Source organism: Aptenodytes forsteri, unplaced genomic scaffold, assembly GCF_000699145.1.
Source record: "Aptenodytes forsteri isolate BGI_AS27 unplaced genomic scaffold, ASM69914v1 Scaffold241, whole genome shotgun sequence".
Taxonomy (NCBI): Eukaryota; Metazoa; Chordata; class Aves; order Sphenisciformes; family Spheniscidae; genus Aptenodytes; species Aptenodytes forsteri.
Window position 1 is genome coordinate 10,443,183 of NW_008795252.1, and position 17,207 is coordinate 10,460,389.

General features: G+C 39.2%; 1 protein-coding gene across 1 annotated transcript in view; it reads right to left on the bottom strand.

Annotated features, from left to right (window-relative positions):
• Window positions 1-293: 293 nt before the first annotated feature.
• SULT4A1 (sulfotransferase family 4A member 1) overlaps window positions 294-17,207 on the bottom strand; it is a 78,116-nt gene continuing 61,202 nt past the window's right edge. The window contains exons 3-8 of the mRNA XM_009279093.1: window positions 11,960-12,090; window positions 10,457-10,537; window positions 10,208-10,334; window positions 6,778-6,872; window positions 5,119-5,257; window positions 294-538 (exon numbers count right to left, since the gene is read on the bottom strand). Coding sequence (XP_009277368.1) covers window positions 426-538; window positions 5,119-5,257; window positions 6,778-6,872; window positions 10,208-10,334; window positions 10,457-10,537; window positions 11,960-12,090 — 686 coding nt within the window. The 3' untranslated portion in view covers window positions 294-425. The remainder of the gene's footprint in view (window positions 539-5,118; window positions 5,258-6,777; window positions 6,873-10,207; window positions 10,335-10,456; window positions 10,538-11,959; window positions 12,091-17,207) is intronic.

Here is a 17,207-nt window from a genome sequence, read left to right on the forward strand (position 1 = left end):
GATATGATTTACTTAGATTGTTTTTCTTTCTTTAAATCTTGTTACACATAATAGCTGCAGTAGTTTGTCCAGCAGGTAATAAATGAATGCATAAAGCACTTCTAGCTATATTTGGATATCATATGCATGCATTTTTTATAAATAAAAATCAAATGTGAGGTCACATTTTCCCATCTTCTGTTTATAAACTAAATCAAATTTCTCATTCATTGAAACAGTGAAGATGTCTTTCCATAGCCCAACTCAATACTAGAATAAACAGCTGTTTAGGATCAAAGATAATTGTATCTGATATGATTTACTTAGATTGTTTTTCTTTCTTTAAATCTTGTTACACATAATAGCTGCAGTAGTTTGTCCAGCAGGTAATAAATGAATGCATAAAGCACTTCTAGCTATATTTGGATATCATATGCATGCATTTTTTATAAATAAAAATCAAATGTGAGGTCACATTTTCCCATCTTCTGTTTATAAACTAAATCAAATTTCTCATTCATTGAAACAGTGAAGATGTCTTTCCATAGCCCAACTCGTCCTGAAACACAGAGAAGGAATACAAGTCAGAGAGCGGACATAACAGGACACCAAGTATCTACAGTCTACTTGTGCAGGGCACCAAGTATCATCTGTGAGATGCTAATCAGTCTCAGCTTTCACTGAAAGCTCAGCGAGACCTAAGGCTGTTCGTTGTCTTACCCAGTTCCCTTGCTACAACCCTTGCAAAGCCGTAAAATAAGTACCGTACACCTTGTCATCGGCACCAGGTGAGTATTATACAGGAAGAATCCAGATTTTTGTGAGATTTTGCTCTAGCCTTAATCAGAAATGAATACAGATTTTGGTTTGGGTACTCATTTAAAAGTGGGTTTCTGGTTTCAGTGCAAACTATGGCTGTTTAATAATTCCAACAGCTAACAACAATGAATTTCAAAATTACTGTGCCTTCAGCACACACTGGTTAGAGAACTATCCAAAAGGTACATGGAATGCGGAGTATTAAACTGATTATTGAATTCTGATGATTGCTGTAACATTATCATTACTAATTATTATTTTATGTTTAAAGATTAAGTTCAACAGATGAATTTACATTTCTCAATATGGAGAGATTTGTTAAATACGAGTGCCTAGATTATATCTACAGAAGAGAACAAGTGCCATGCACCCAGTTTGTGCCATTTAAATTTTAATTTTGTACATGAGGAATAGGAAGCTTTTGGTGGATGCAGTATGGACACTGAACGCTTTTTCCTTGTATGGAGTATTCTTCTACTCTACTGAACCCAACTAGTAACATAACCTGATGACACTGCTGAACCCACCAGTCAAAGGCTGCACTGTTTCACCGCAGTCCAAAATTTATTTAACTCAAAGTCAGTCAGGGTTACTTGTTGGTGAATAAGCCCCATGGAGTAACCAGACTGAGAGGCCCAATTCTCTTCTCATTTATATTGGATATAAATAAAGACAAAATCCAGGCTTGTTCAACTGGAATAAATGAAAGAATTGGGACTCTGCAACCAGAGAGCTTAATCATAACAGCAAGAACAAAACTACATGCAGGGAGCTTAATTATGCACTTGATGCATAAGAAGAATACCCATTTAATTTAATTACCATTGCTTTTACGCAGCAACTCTATAATTGAGTCCAAAGACAAAACTGTCTGAAACATCTACAAATTACATATTAACGTGATGGTGTAGTATGTGTGGCAAGGGCCGTTTTATGAAATCAGGATTTTCCTGTAACTCCTGAAGGTATGACAGTGTTCTGGTTTGTTTTCAGGATCCAAAGATCAAAAGAACCTGAAACTGACTGAAAATGCATCATTTATTGTTTTCACCAAATTTCTCCTGCATCAAAAAAAACCTTAAGAAAACGCTTGCAATCATAAACATCTGATACCGATTTCAGTTTTGCCCCGGCAACTATAATTGCGTAAAGTACAGCATGAAACATAAAAGCCTGTATTTGCCTTTCAATAATGATAATAAAACAGTTTCTTCCTCTGCTTGGGGAAGATAAGTCTTTAATTTCTGAATCTCCCTAACAACATGTGTGGACAAATGACAAGTTTTACAAAGGACATACAGAGTGGATTATTTGTAACATCTTTTTTTTTTACCATATGAATTGATAGCTTGTCAAAAAGTCACCCACCTGGTTTATGATTTGAATCATGCAACTGTGTAAATTATGATGTGATAAGAGTCAAATATAAGTAACATATCTAATCATTGTTCTGCTTTCACAGCAGCTCAGGGTTATCTTCAGAGTAAAGATCAATGTGCTAAAAGAAAAAAAAATGAAGAACTAAAATAAAGCAAAATAAAGTAAATGTAACTAATGACAAATTAAAAATATTTGAAACAAATTACAATAAGCTGTCATGTTATCGCCACCATTCTTTGTCACAGAAACGAACAGAGAAGGAACAAAGCACTGTTAATGATGCTGCATTCTGAAGTAACAAAATACTGTAAAAGCCTCAGACAGCGAACAAAAGAAATTCAAAATAAAGATATTTTTAATAAAAAGCACAGAGTGAACAAATGACAAAATAATACATTAACTGCTGTAGCTCCCTTCCTTCTCTATTACAAAATGGAGGCTTCTTTTTGAAAGATCTGTAGATGGTATAAATAAGAGGCTCTGACCCTTGACTGGGGGTTTGTGGGCTCCACTGCAGAGCAATGAACACTAACACCACGTACAGAACGGTGCATGCAGCAAGAGTGGGCATCGCCCCGTTTATCTCGATGGAGATGAACTGGCCAGCAGAGACAGTGTTTGACCTTTCTGCCTGCGGAAGGTCTCACCAGCAGCTCTGTTCTCATTCCTCTTGTATTACAAGAGAAATCACCTTTCTTTCACAACTGCCTTGCTGGCTTTCACTGGACAAGGAGGGGGGATTTGGGCTGTGCATGGCGTGTAGCAGTGCTGCTGCTCCACAGATCTCCGGATCGTGGAGGTTAGGAACAAACCTAGGGTTTTGTGTTACTTCATGCAAGTCAACGGAGGAGAACGTGGCTCTGTTGTTTGTAAAATCTTGCGCTGACATAGAACACTTTAATCAAGGCCCTCAGGATGTCTTACCAGACTCACTATTTTGCGATCTTGTCTTCATAGCAGAGAAGTGGGTTGGTAATCAGTTAGGCAACATGCCGTAAAATCCTACTGCAAATGAGATGGTCTGTTGTTCTCACACAAGATGCAAGTTGTATTACATGCCGAATTTTCAGTTTGAAGTAGTAAGGGGAGGGTAGGATGGGAGTTGAAAGCAAGGTAACTAAAAGCAGGAAAACACACCATTCAGTGGAGACTCTACCAGAAACTATAGGGAATATATTAGGTCTTTCAGTGAAACTACGAACTCCTTTGTCTTCACCGGAATTTTACCTCAAGCCAGCAAACTTGAGATATTTATGTCAAGAAGTCATCATTTACCATAACATAAGTGAACTGGGGCAAAAAGAGGTGCCATATCACAGTTACGACAGAGAACTGCCCACAGGAATCTGGTTTCCAGTCCTACTGTAATAACTGGAGTGTATGGCCCCTACATAACGCACTAAAAGCCTTTCCATACCAGGTGTGCAAAGTCACAGATAAAAGCAAGGAGGTGTGAGCAATGGCTTTTTTCCAAGTATGACATTCTGAAATGTTTGTGCCAACATACAAACGGGACAAGTTATCCTGGGTCAGTTACTCTGACGATAGCCTGAGCTGAGTAATGGAAAACCGGTATACGGCTCTGCCAAGAAAGACGCAAAGGTAGAATACCAGTGAACCTGCTTTCATGGGAAAGCAAACTTGCTCTCAAAACAAATGCGACTGAGTGTTGGTAAGATTACAGTTTGATTAAAGGTGAATGCAAAGATACAATAGACTTTTGTAAGGCATGTGATTTTAGTGTTTTTTAATAGAACTATATAAAGTCACCAAAATGCATGATAAATGAATAAACAACTGGCTAACTCAAAATTAGTAGTCAAGAAGGACTGACAATATTCAGTATTTTTATCAGAGATTTGAAAATAATTATAAAAATTACAGCTGATAAAATCTGCAGATAACAAGAAGGTTGGCTGAGAGAGGTGGTGTGGAAAGGGCTCCTACGCAGAAACCTAAGGATAACGTATTCAGGTCACGCTCCCTGAGTAAGGGGCAAGAACCCGCAAACTAGTTCCTCTGAAAAGACTTTGTGGTCACGATAAACGACACATGCTTCATGTATGATGCTGTAGGAAAAAGTGCTGATGTGGCCATGGATGCACAAACAAGGGAGACGGGGAGAGAAAGTTCCAGTTAAAACTGGATTAAATCAGTGGATAAAGTGATTTTATGTCTGGATAAGGCATTTGTGAGGCTGACAGAAATTCTCCTTTTTGATCTTATGCCCTCATTTTTAAAAAGGACTGTTAAGTGCTGTAAAGCAGCCTACAGAAAATAGTTTGAGGGAGACTTACTGAGGTCACTCTTACGCTTATCAGAAGGAAGACTGAGAAAGAACTTGATTTCTTGGCATTATCAAAGAACAGATGTATCAGCAGTTTAAAGGGCACTTCAGGTTCCTAGAGAAAGACCTCACCAGCATAAACATCTAGAAGCTAAACACATTTTAAACAGCTGAGGCAGACAAGGAAAAGAAAAAGCTCGTAAGGAAAACTTACAGCTCCTTGTTATTTGATGCCTTCAAATTAGTATCATCTGCTATTTTAGAAAATCTGATATACTTAAACACAAGGGCTTAGGCCAGGACAAACTGTATGAAATTGTGTGGGCTTTGACAGGCCAAAGGTCAGAAGGAGCAGTGCAGCCTTCTCACCATGAATAGCTCAATCCGTTGAAGTAAGCCAAAGACTAACAGAGCAGTTTGCGTGGTGTTGAATACACACTGTTGATCTTGGACGTTTCCATCCTTTTTAGTCAATTCTACCTAACTTTATTTCAAAACAAACAAACCCCAAAATTGCACCAACAGTCAGTTTCCTCCCATCATTTACATAGCAATATTTTGCCAACATCTTAACACATCCTGGAGGTTACGAAGTTGTCAGTTGCTTCTTGCAACTTCCACAATAAGAGTTTCACTGTGGGTTTTAAACATACCCCTGCCAACGGGAAGCGCTTCTGCATTACAGCACTGATCAATGAGTTGATGGCAGTGTTCCACCATGGATTCCAACTGTGCTTTGTCATAAGAAACTCCTAAGAACCTCACCAGTTGCTCCACCATTGTTGCTAGGTCCTGTAAGAGAGTATTTAAAAATATACTTTTAATATATTTTTATATTTTTAAATATTTCAAAATAAATATTAAATTTAAATTAATTATTAAATATTTCAAAACAAATATTTAAATATTTCAAAGTAAGTTATATCCTGATGAGTGTGAAAAATACAAATGCAGAAGTTGTAGAAACACCACTCTCTTAAAATTTTGCCCCCTTCCAATTTGCTGAAAATAAACACATTCCAAGTAATTAGGGTAAGACAAGTCGGCAGAGAACGCGGTCATGTAAGCTCGCCTCTTCAAATATTAGAACAGGGAACTGCAAAGTAACTGTGATGCTTCCCACTTCAGACAACATCACACCCTTAACGGATCACTTTGGAATACGACTGTATTTTGGAGGAATTAAAAGTTACTTTGATTTTGATCTTGGTAAAATAAATGACTACAAATGTTAGAACAGCCCTTCCTTCATTGTTAGCTTCTGGGACTGCATTCATGTAGATGGAAAGGATCTAGTGAGGTGGCCTCTGAGAATAAGCAGTCCTTCATTTACGTATCCAGAACTCCAGGGTTCCTCAGTACGAGTGAGACTTCTGGAATTGCAAGGGCAAAACAGCAACGTTTATCCGGAAGCAGAAAGACACTGTGAGGCCACCAGCTTTTGGCAGCATCCATCAGTGAGCACAGCTAGGAATATATCATTATTCAAAACCATGGGTTTGAAATAACTTCTACTAAACTTTTTAAATTATTCTGATTGATTGTATTACATCTTCTTTTAGCATCCCACTCCATCAGAAGGCTCCGTAAAGCTGAAATTATAATTTACTCAGCTTTATTGAGTTCTACCCTGATTTTGCATTTTTGTAGGTTTAGAGATAGGAACTGGGTGTTTCCTATGTTTGCATTAATTTTCCAGTCAAATAAACATTTTGAAGTATTTTCATTAATTCTCAGAAATACATTATTGCAATAGGAAATGGAAACCAATCTTCTATGTAGTATTTCCACTAAATTTCTGATTAAAAACGAAGTGGAATTACTAGCCAGTGTACTTTAAGGACCCAATAATTATGTTCACCTTATGCTACACAATCATCCCCAATTGTTTTCAACATTGTTTCACAGAAGACAGTAAGAACAACCAAATAATCAGAATAAATGCCAAATATATAGGGCAAAACACTGATGATGATACACTTTTTTTTCTCATTGATACAGCACACACAGCAAGACATTTCTTTCAAATGAATGCCCAGGGCTGAGTGTAGCAAGCACTGAACAGTTACCCATCTCTGCCTTCTCTGTGAGTAGTTTAGTGCCTGTGGATGCAGGCAGATTCCTGAGTAAATTACTAGGTTTATGAAAGTGCTGAAAGCCCATAGAAGCTATCGAATGCCCATGCTTTAAAAATGGTATCAGACATTAGGGAGCCCAAATATGGACATAAGAAGCAAATTTTGTACTTTAGGTATTTTAAACATTACGATGCTAAATGTAATTAGCAAGCCTTTTTGCTACATCTAACCTACCTTATGCATATCTTCATACTTGAGAAAAAGTACATTGGCATCCATGTGATGTTCCCAAAACTCTTGCACGTGTTCAAACCACGAACCATATCCTACTAGAAAGACATTATGATTGGCATGAGGAAAATGAACACTTTTGTTACTAAGCCCTTTTCAAAAAGGAAAACAAAAGGAGAAAAACAAATTAACTGGAGTGGTTTGTAGCCCCAGGAGAACAGTGTCTGGTTTTGACCCATTGTCATGCACAGCAAGGAACTTAATTAAAAAAGAGGTTTTTTATCAGCTTGGAATATTCAAAAGAACTAACTTACCATAAAGATAAAATGTTCAACTGAAAAGCCACCGTATTTCATGACGGACCTCTTGGAGCTCAGTATTAATAACGCCTGACTATTGAACGGAAATTGAGCCAAAATGAAAATTACACAGATAGCTTTGCAGAAGGCAAATTTCCAGTGGCTCCAATCTGTGTGAATTCCTGCATCACACAAGAATGTATCACACTGCAGCTTCCTTCACTTAGAAGCTAGATACAGCATTCACGGGAAGTTCCATAGAGCATCCTCTATTACGGACAAATAATTGCTAACAACCACTGTCCTTTCTTAATTAAACAAGTATTGAGGAAACAGACCTATAAAAATGCTTCACGGTCATTCCCAAAAACATAGGATGTACTGACAGAATATTCTATTTATCATTACATCTCTTGCCCCCCCGCTAAAATCTAAGACCTATTCTCTTCTATTGTTATTTTCTGAACACTTCCACGCAACTTCTGTAGATAGGCCAGAACACAGCTTCACTTACACTGTTATCAGTTACCTCAATTACACAATAAATCCAGACTACAACCAGATGCCCATGAGGGGTTGAGTGGTCCCGAAAGCTTAGAGTGATGTGATGGGGTACTGCCCATTTATCACAAGTTGTGAGCTGGCCCAGCGTGCAGGGTTGCCAATGATGAAAAGCTTATGCCTCCTACCTCCTGCATGCCACCAGCAGCTTGTCTTCAGTTCCCCACGTCTGCTGCGTGGGCTTTAGGACTTGAAGAGAAGCTGAGGTGCTGCGCTGGGAGGGCCTGCGCTCCCAACGCTGCTGATGCAGCGGTTACTGGAAGTCTCAACCCTCCCCCCCAAACTTTCCTCCTTTGTTTTTCACTTCTCTGATAAAGTCCACACTTCCACTGATTTCAGTCAATTTATGTGTGTCTAGCAGAGGTTCAGACACTGGTATTTATTATCTAGAGAATATCTTTTGCTGCCAATATTACCAGAAAGACAACCCAAAGAGAAATGCATTCTGCGTATTTCTTTTTGCTACCCGTGATAAGTTCCCCCAAAGTACTTCAGGTAATCAAGGCAGGAGTTAAGCAAATATGGTGAGCAGTTTTTCACATTCTTTCCCAATATTTTTTTGGTCAATTTTATCTTTTCAGCAAAGCAGCTATAGAAAATTATGAAACTTTTTAGTTTTGTATTTTGAAGCCACCTTTTCCCTTTGAAAAAGAATTGTTTAATTTTGTTAACTGGAACATTTTCAATGGACAAAGAGGTCAGTTTCATAGGAAAGTTATTTGAATCAGCTGACTCATTTTCAATTTTTATAAAGGTATTGGAAAAATTCCATTTTTGTTATTTCCATTCCATACACCCCTAAAGAAATTCACACATGAAACTACCACATCAGTCAAGCAAAAAGTGTTCCTAGCTGCTCTTAATGGTGCAGGGCAAGAATCCATTAAGATTATGTTAGCAGAGTTTATCTGTGCTTTATGTAAGAAAATCCCTTAAGCTTTAGAGGATAATGCCAAAGAATTAGCACATTCAAGACTAATCCCTATCCAACTGTATGCTTTCAAACAATAGAGCTAACATGCACTGAATTTGTTTCAAGATGGTCAGGTATAAGGGGGGGTAAAAAGAGTGGGATTGTGTCATTTGGACTCAGTGCTTCTCCCTCTAGCAGTACTTGGACTTCTTGCGAAGGTTTTTTTCCTGCTGCATTGCTTCCACGAGATGCAAACATTTAGCTAAATGCTAAATTTACTGTATTACAAAACACTCCACTTGGACAATTATGGACCCAGAAAATGCTGTAATGTTTTATTGACTCTGGGAGGTTGTGATAAATCAGCTAGCTGCTACAAGACGAAGATATAAATAACTCTTGGGATACTTATATGACAAAGACTACAGAACCTTCCTTCTATCTTAGAAGACCTTCTAATGTGTCTTTCTTATGTCTCCAGTCTAGAAGTTCCTGATCGCAGGCTACAGACAAACATCCCATTCTCAGGGAATGCAAAAGAAAAAGCTGAAGGTGGGCTAGAACAGAAGGAGAGAATTTACCTTCCCTACACAAACTTGCAGGAGAAAGTAGCAAAGGTTTTTAAGGCCTGTTAAATAACCTCCACTGGTAGGCTTTTACTTTTTTTCTTCCCTTTAGTATTATACAGCTCCTTTAGCATCAACTCCTCCAAATTCCAGGTTGAAGGAAAGTTTGCTGCACTGGATCTAGAGGAGATCCTGCTCTCAGAGCACAAGGTACCTGGTGAATTCTTAGTGGCACGTTAAGGTATCATAGAGAAGATTTTGTAGAGAAATAGAAGGCAGTAAAAAATTTTTCTCTTTCTAGCTAGAAAGCGTGGCAAGCCAATGGCAAAAAGCCAAGTGGCAGCCAGTTATGTGAGAACGTAGGGCTTGTCCTCCCTGTAAGTTTACTGAGCTAGTGTAATAGGGCTACTTAAGGCAGCGCAGCCTGAGTGGGAACACAGTGGGTGGGTGTGTCATGAAACAGCCCCCGCTCAAAGGAATTACTGAGTGAGCAGCTGATGAGTTGTAAAGCAGGTTACTGTATTCTCATTAGAGGTGTATTTTTCTGACAGTAGCAGCCGGCAACAGGGGCTCACTTCAACTTACTGATGTACTCTAGATCAGTCTCATGCAAACTAGAGATTTTTGTGTGTCAACAGGTATCTTGCGAGGGACAAACCTTGAGTTTTCGGATGAAATAAAAATATTAAAGGAATTACCAGGAAAAAAAAGCCCTTGAGGATCAGAAAGGCTCCTGAGAAGTAGCTAACAGTGAGGTACAACTGAAATCAGATGATGCTGGGAGTATTTACCACTTTTCACAAGGTACCTGGTACCTTGCAAACTGAATTTTAGAAGACTAGACCAGAGTTTTGCCTGAGCTAAGTGGAACACTGCTGAGCCCATGAGGTCAAATATTGTAAGGCAATTATTTACAAGGCATGGCCATAGTTTTCATGGACAAATCTAAGTCCACGCAGCACTATCTGTAGCAACCTCCTTGCTGTATATGCAAAACAAATGCACCTTTATCCAGTTCATTTCTGTACTCGCAGAAGGAATGCAGAGATGAAAATAAATGTGTAACAGCGTGTGCAGAGAGAACAGCTCCTTACGCTTGTCATTCATAAACCTTCTGCAGAACTCTTGAAACGTTCCTCTGTAGCTCATGGTCCTTAGGGAGCGGTGAAACTGGTAATAAGACACCACCAGGTCTTTGGGGTTGCGAGCCATGTATATTACCTATGACGGGAGGGGGGAAAAAAATCGTCTTATTGAAAGCTTTTTCCCCACCCCGTTTCCCAAAGCACTTAAACAACTGCTGCCAATATAGTTAAACAAACATGATTTCATTTCATTTTTACCTTTGAATTGCCATTATGGAGGTCCGAAGGCAAAAACCGGTATGGTAGGTGGCTTTTTATGAGGCGAGGAGATGTCAGTTCCTAAAATAAAGCAGACAGAAACATTTCTTATTGTGCATTAGTTTTTGGCACATCCTGAGCTGTCCTGAACTGTCATACTTGAAGCCCTTTACTATACTGAGTCACATTCACAAATTCACTTCTGAAATTAATAGGGGTCTGGGTCTAGAAATTACGTCAGGGAGTTACATCTGTTTTTAAATATCAAAAGTCTGGATAATGTGTTGGGGATTTTTGTTGGTTTTTTTTCCCCTTTTGTTTTCAAAGTACTTCCATTTGTAGGACCTTCTCAGGAAGAGAGTGTAATAGTTGAAGATTCTTAGTATCAAACTAACTTTGTTTCCAGTGATGCTTCCACTAAAATTCCTTGAAATAGATCAGAAGCTCTGAAAACCCTACCCCTAACTTCTTCACTTCAAAATTTTACTCTTGCAACTTATTTTATGCTCAGAATTAGGCCCAGACAATCCAAAGGTCTATCTGAGTGTGTGAACTTCTTTCAAACAGAGTATTTTTCTATAATTTGAGACAAAATTGTCTTATAACACAAATGATCTTCCACTAGTTAAAAACTGCATAAATCCATACTGGATCAAGTTGCTAGCACATAGAATAGGTAACAATGTGTAATCTCAAACTAAACCTCTCACTATTGCCACCGCTTATTTGAATCAAGGTAGCACTGAGGTCTCATTGGACACAGATGAAAAAGAAAAGCAACCTCTGATCCCTGAATACTCTCAGCCTAAAGTAGGCTGATGCTGCAGTTGTCATTGACCAGAAGCAGCTCAAATCTATCTGTGCCAGCCTTAGCTAGCTCAATTCAACAAGCACTGTAGCTGTTATAGGATGGAGCCCAGTATTTTGCCTTACAAGATATGCCTATATCAGAAGTAGTTACAGCAATGACAAGATCACACTCATATGCCACGCCGCTAGTCTCTGAGTGTTTTTAATAGTGTGGAAGTCATTTCATGCAGAATATTCCAAAATCCTCAAACTACACCTACAGAGTCCGTAGATCCACAGATCCTGGGTCTCTAAGGATTTAGATGTGTAAATTCAGAGCAGTGGATCTACAGATCCATAGATCTCTGTATTTGTAGTTCCTCTTTCGCAAGTTCAGGGAAGGGCTCAAAGCAAATTTGCCCCATTTGGGCAGCTTCTGTTTACATAAGCAAGAGAGGCCTGGAACTTTTAATCAGAAAACCCACTGCCAAGATATTTAGGACACGGAGAAACATCTAAAGCATTAAACAGAGTATAATAAAGCTTAATAAAAGCAATTTTAAAATAACCTAATAATACTCTGAGTCATTCCAACAAACTGAGCAAGTCCAGTGATGAAAAGGACAAGGACACAGGATGAAACGAAGTGATAAATATGGAACCGAGGAAAAAGATACCCAAATGCTGAAAGACTTTCTTTACAATAAATTGTACCTTGATGATGTCCAGACCAGGCTGAGGGTACTCTAGGACTGGAAGTTGTTCATCTATATTCATTAGTCCAATCTCATCTGGATCAGCTCCCTGACTCACTAGATATACCACTTCCTGCAGCAAGCCTGTGCCTGCATAAACCAAACAATGAAAGAGAACAGATTGTATTACAGTTCTTATCTGAACAGAAGAATATGAAGGGAGACCTAGACATAGAAATAATGGTAACTTTTGTCCTTAACAGTCTGCTGTGAGCTAAGTCTGTAACTACTGTTTTAATGTAGTATGTCTGCTCCCTTGGTTTTATTTTAAACGCATGAAGATCTCCTTTCATGTAAAAGACCTGAGATTTTTCTTCAGTAATAATTTAAATATGTTTCTGTCTCCCAATCATTTTACCTGTGAATTGGAAAGCATTTTAAAAAAGTTTTTCCACTGTGCATGTTAGCTAGACAAATACTACTATTTCCATTTTAGAAATTAAAAAAATGAGGCAGAGATCATCCAAGTTCACAAAATGCATTAGCGGCCGTACTGGGAGACTGCCAGTGTCCTCTATGCTAAATTGTAGGCAATTCTACTGTTATGCAACGACTTGAGAGTCTATTTATACCTCCATGTTATGGACTGGATAAACCACTGAATGCATCAATGCATAGTGAGTTAGTCATACACTTTAGAGGCCCCAATTACGTATCTCTCTCCAGTCTGAGGACATTTACAAAACAACCATTAGATATTATAGCCTTAATGACTGCGCTTTGGAAAATTAATCGGTATTCCAAATAGAAGTTTGAACAGGGAATTATTTCAAATTACCTTCAGGCAAGTAGGAAACCCTCAAAACAGGTAAACAAAGGTTCAGAGATATTTGGCAGAGGCTTATGAAGAGAAAGGCACAGGCTTTTGGTGAGATGGAGGAACAGAATGAGGAGAGATCAAAGTGAGCTAGCAGGGAAGGGACCCCACAGTTTAGATGACAAGTGACACGGGCATGGGACATCCTGGATACTGTGATAGATCGACCAATTATTTAAGAGTTGTGAGCCATAAGGAAAATAAGACCGGGATTTATTCTCTCTCTCATGTTGCCTAAAGGAACAAGTAATTGTTCCGGAACTCTTTACAAAGCCCAAGTCCACCTCAACATCCCATGTCCTTGGAAAGATGAGCTGCAAACTCTGAGATCATGCCTTTCATTCCCGTTTTAACTTGAAAATAACTTGTAAGTTGCAAGTAACTTGTAACAGTCACCAGTTAACTCATGTTAATTAGCATGACTGTACACACTCACAGACACGTTTTGCACAAATTCTGTATGTTGTTCTAATACTAAGAAAACCAGTGTATCATTCAGATTTTTTTAATCTGAGCTAGGAAGAGTTAGAAAAAGCTGATGTACTTTAGAGGCTGGTTAGAGTGAACACAGTCTGGATACAACGTGAAAGAACATGTCTCCAAGAATTGCTCTGGAGAGTAAGTACTTCGGGCATAAGATTCCTCTGTCCTGAGTGATTGGTGGGTAAATTAAAATGGTTGGAAAAAAAGAAACTTTTACATTACCATCACTCACAGAGACAGTTGTCACAGACTTAATACACACTTGCCCTTAAGGCTGTTCAGTCTGCATTTTTAAGTCCAAGCATGTATTTTATACATTAAAATTAACGTACATATGGTACTTCAGTATCAGTCCTTGTGACTCTGAATGAGCACAACCCTTGTTTCTCATTAAATATTTATTCTGACAGGAGACACCCTGGTTCTCCATAATTTATTTCTGTATTTCCAATTCCGCCTGCAAAGAAAAATGCTATTACAGCAACCTTGTTCCATGAAAGGAAAAGGAATAACTGCATGGGGATAAACACCACCACCAGGACTTCCTAATTTTTCGTTACTCAGCTGCTCTCTAGGCAAAAAGAAGCGATCTCCATTGTGCCTCTGCATACAGAAGGGTCGCAGAGTTGAGGCAGAACTATGCTGAAACTTCAGGAGAGCAGCATGTTCCCTACCAGCTCTGCACAAAGTCCACCAGATAAGTAGGAGGTGAGGGCCAGGGAGCACAGCCCCCGTGGCCTTACCTAGTTCTGCTCAGACCCTTGGCCATGCACTAGACTTGGCTTGATTGCTAGCAGATCCATGGAGCACTGCAGAGTTAGGAACTAACATACTAACATAGGAGGCACGGGGAAAAAGGGTTCTGATTCAGAAGGAAGTGGGCCTTTGGAAGCTCAGAAAGTCTTCATCTAAATGTGCTTCCATCAAAAACAGTGATTCATTGAAAGAGTAATGCTGGGCGCATGGCAGGTACTCAAGGCAGAAAATTAAAAATCCCCATCAAGTACAGGTTCTTTAAAACAGTGCTTTAAATCTGTGAACCTCAGTGCTAATTATTAGCATGCACATACACAAATTACTGTAGTTATGCATGTAGTGCTGCACATATTCTGGCATCCTATTCCTATTCACACAGCAAACAGTATTTCTGCAATATCTCTTCTACAAAGGGGAGGATTGCAAGCTGACAGTTTAGACGTCTGGCTTCTGGCCATCCAGCAGGTTAGAATTTCTCCTCCCTACACCTCACTTTTTAAGTGAAATTAAAGGATTAGGTCACTAAGTGGAAAAGCTAGCATGCATGCATATGAAGCCAAGGTTTTTCTTGGAGACAATCAATGGATCTTGTGTATCTCTAGTATTTTCCATCATTTTCTCCTTGTGTTGCTGAATGCATGCACATGTATGTGCACGCCTCATTTGGGATGGTACAGAAAGAGTAAACAGTCACTGACGAACAAGATTAATCTGTCAGCCTTTAGGCATGAGGCACCAGATACAACATTCTTAAGTACCCAGCAATTCTACCCTTCCTTCTTCCAGCTGCGGCAGATCCACATTTCATCCTGGAGGAAGACTGCTGGCCCTGCTACCTCCAAGGTCAAAATGCCAAAACAGATGTGGAATTCATTTATGTTTATCCAGTTCCAACTAAAATGGAGCCAGTCAGCATCTGAGGAACTTCAGTGCACTGTACCTGAGAAATGCTCTTCCCTGACAAGCTCTTCTGTTATGTCAATACAACGCCTCAGGAGAAAACTGTTCCAGTTTATCACACAATATCTGGAAAGAGATGGGATGGGAAACAGCATTGATAAGCTACTGCCAGAATTTGCAGGTTTTTAGGAGAGCCTTTTAAATTATCTGTGAACCTGCATTTCTACTCTGCATCAGAGCATGTACAAAAGCAGCCCAAGTCACAGCAGTTTGAAAGTGTACTAGCTGGGCTGCACTGTCCTTTTCCGTGATGCCTGACAATGCTCAGAAATCAGGACTCATTAAGAATCCTATCACCCCTACAGCAGCCCCTGTGATGAATGGGAACTCTTCATTTGTACCCTTTTTCATGGTCAATGCCTCAGCAACAATAGCAAAGTCAGTTCATTGCCATACTGCCTCTGCTTATCAGTAAGCGTAACTGCTGCAGCAGCAACCAGACAGCATCACAAGATAGCCAAAACTATGAAACGCCACAGCTACTCCTTTCTGTTTCTATTCATCAGATGCCTTTTGACATCAAATTTAGTCTTTGTAGGAGGGAGAAATATTCTTTAGTGCAGCTGTTCTCTAGCTCCTCTCACTATTTCTGGCCACTGGCACACTCCCATGCAGCCACTGAACCTCACAGATTTGTTCAAAGTGAAATGGCAGATATAAAGACATAAAATTTCCTGTGAAATTTTGCTTCCCTACGTGGTTTCTAATGTAGTTTATTTCAACTTTCTCCCCTCTGTAACAGCTAACATGGGAAAAACCTGCAGCTCAAGGATGCAAAGGTCTTTGGTATACTCCTTTTATTCACCCCTTGTTTGGAAACCACATGGAAAAATAAAGAAATACTAATGTTAGTATTAACAGTCTTCTAGCACTCCCAATTAGTTGCACTTTGATCTACCAATGCTTGATCAAATTTTAGCTAATACAATGCAACGGACCCATTATGACTCATAATTTTTTTATAACATCGGTAGATGTAAGTGCTCATTAAAAAATGAGGGCTGCTAAAGCTGTCAGATTGGCCTAGCAAATGCTGTAAAGTGGTTCTCCACATAGTTCATCTAATTGCCTGCAAGCTCATTCCCCTTTCACCAATTTCAGTATCATGCAGGTAAGTATGACAGATTCATCTTCACCCTACAATAGTGGAGGGAAAATTAGATTTTTCCATTAGAAGGAAACAATTTCCAAACCATAAAAATATCTCCTCTTGAGGTCTATACGTTCTAATTCTCCTACATCTTAGAACTCCAACTGGCTTAAGAATAGGGATTTTCATTATCAGTTAGGGTTTTAATAATAAAAATAATGCATACACCTTGATACCATATTTTCCAATTCTTCTGTTCCTAGATGAGACTCAGGATTCAAAATAAAGGGTTAAATTGTGATGTTATATTGCCAATATTTTTGACTGCCCAATTAAATCTGTATTAGAGGGCCCGATTTTCAGAAAAGACTGAATACTCATCCTGTAAGATTAATGCCCCTTTTACATGGCCTAAATGCCCCTAAGTTCAATAGTGACCAGCCAAGGGAGTCTGTGGAACATGACGAATCTGAATCCAGATCTTCTGAAACTGATGGCAACACCTTAAATAAGATCAGATTTAAAACAAGTGCTAACTGCATGATTTCCAGTAACATTCAGAGGGCAGGGTCTTGGCTTTTTAGACTTATTAATCAGTTTATTTTTCTCCTGCAGCTACTGGCTTTTAAAACATAGGCTAAATTCTGCTTGTCTTTCACTGGACTTACATCAGAGAACACAGAAATGGGTCCATGTCTTGGTTTCAGCTGGGATAGAGTTAATTTCCTTCCTAGTAGCTGGTACAGTGCTGTGTTTTGGATTTAGGATGAGAATAACATTGATAACACACCGATGTTTTAGTTGTTGCTGAGCAGTGCTTACACTAGTCAAGGACTTTTCAGCTTCCCATGCTCTGCCGACTGAGAAGGCTGGAGGTGCACAAGAAGCTGGGAGGGGGCACAGCCAGGACAGCTGACCCAAACTGGCCAAAGGGACATTCCATACCATGTGACGTCATGCTCAGTACATAAACTGGGGGGAGTTGGCCAGGGGGCGGCAACCACTGCTCAGGACGTGGTGAGCAATTGCATTGTGCATCACTTATTTTGTGTATTCTTATTATCATTATTTTATTTTATTTTATTTCAATTGTTAAACTGT